Below are 1,274 nucleotides of genomic sequence, written 5' to 3' on the forward strand. Positions count from 1 at the left end.
TTATTTGCCTTGTGAAGAAGCTGGAAACATTGCACTGAAATACAATACAATATATCTGTCTTCACATGATGAGGGGCAAACCTGTAACCTGCTTAGTTTATTTATTTTTATCTGCATGTTACACTACGTTACCTTAATCCCAGACAAACATATTCTCGATCCGACCTTCTTAGCAGCAATGCAAGTTATAATAAATATAATTTAAAAATAATCCCATTAAATGGCAGGCATTCACTTTCATAGTTAATGCTGCCATCTTGTGGTAACACAGGACATTATCTGTCCCCGGAACCTGTGTCTGTGCTCTTGCTAACTACGGACCTATTAAAAAGACGGACCGAATCCTGTTAGCGAAAGCTAAGCATTAGCCTCGCCTTTGTTTGTGTGTAGTAATGGTGTCCCGCAAACAGACGCGGGTGTGGAAGTACGTGAACGACGGCAGTTTGATGAAACTGAAATCATACCTACGGAAACACACGGATCTGGACGTGAACTTTTCCCAGGGTAAGAGGCAGAGGAGCCCGCTGCACCTGGCCTGCAGTCAGGGGGACGATGCTGTTCTGCGGCTTCTGCTGAAACACGGAGCCGATGTTCTCCAGAGGGACCGCAAAGGGGACACGGCACTACACGTCGCGGCCAATAGAGCTCTTAAACACGGAAAAACGGGTGAGGAGGACCTGGAGAATTAACATTAATAATTAAATAAATAGCTTTATCCGCTGCTAATTGTTAACTTTGTGTTTTTTGGGGGGGCTCTTTCAGCGTTTGATGACCTGGTGGTGCCTCTGAGAAAGCGCTGCCCTGAAGCCCTAAACGTCCAAAACAGAGCCGGAGTCACACCGCAAGACCTGCTGAACTGGATGAAACATCCAGAGGTAAAAGTGAGCTGAAACTCTGACTGAAACTTGTCTATCACTGCTGAAACCGGAATAAACAAATCCCATCAAACTAAACATGGGACACAGAGGTGGGACAGCAAAGATATGAAGCATGTAACATGCAAGGAAGACAGGTAGTGAAAGTGGATGAGTTTAAATATCTGTGTTTAAACATCCAAAACCTGACAGAGTGGAGGATGTGAAGGCTTTTACTGAGAGTAACCAGTGTCGACATGAAACATCATACGGACAGCTCAGGTTGAGCTATTTCAGAATCAGAATCAGAATGGGGTTTATTGCCAAATGTTGAGCAGGTTTACAACATTAGGAAATTGCTGCGGTGCTTCAGTGCAAACATGGTGTCATAAATAGCACTTAAATAGACATGGAAAAAAA

At 44.0% G+C, this 1,274-nt stretch overlaps 1 protein-coding gene across 1 annotated transcript in view; it reads left to right on the forward strand.

Moving 5' to 3' along the window:
- The first annotated feature begins 322 nt into the window (after positions 1-322).
- Positions 323-1,274, forward strand: part of nfkbil1 (nuclear factor of kappa light polypeptide gene enhancer in B-cells inhibitor-like 1) — a 4,774-nt gene continuing 3,822 nt past the window's right edge. The window contains exons 1-2 of the mRNA XM_005735276.1: positions 323-666; positions 763-875. Of these exons, the coding sequence (XP_005735333.1) occupies positions 393-666; positions 763-875 (387 nt within the window). The 5' untranslated portion in view covers positions 323-392. The remainder of the gene's footprint in view (positions 667-762; positions 876-1,274) is intronic.

This window comes from Pundamilia nyererei, unplaced genomic scaffold (assembly GCF_000239375.1).
Source record: "Pundamilia nyererei isolate P.nyererei 1_Seehausen unplaced genomic scaffold, PunNye1.0 scaffold00063, whole genome shotgun sequence".
NCBI classification, from domain to species: domain Eukaryota; kingdom Metazoa; phylum Chordata; class Actinopteri; order Cichliformes; family Cichlidae; genus Pundamilia; species Pundamilia nyererei.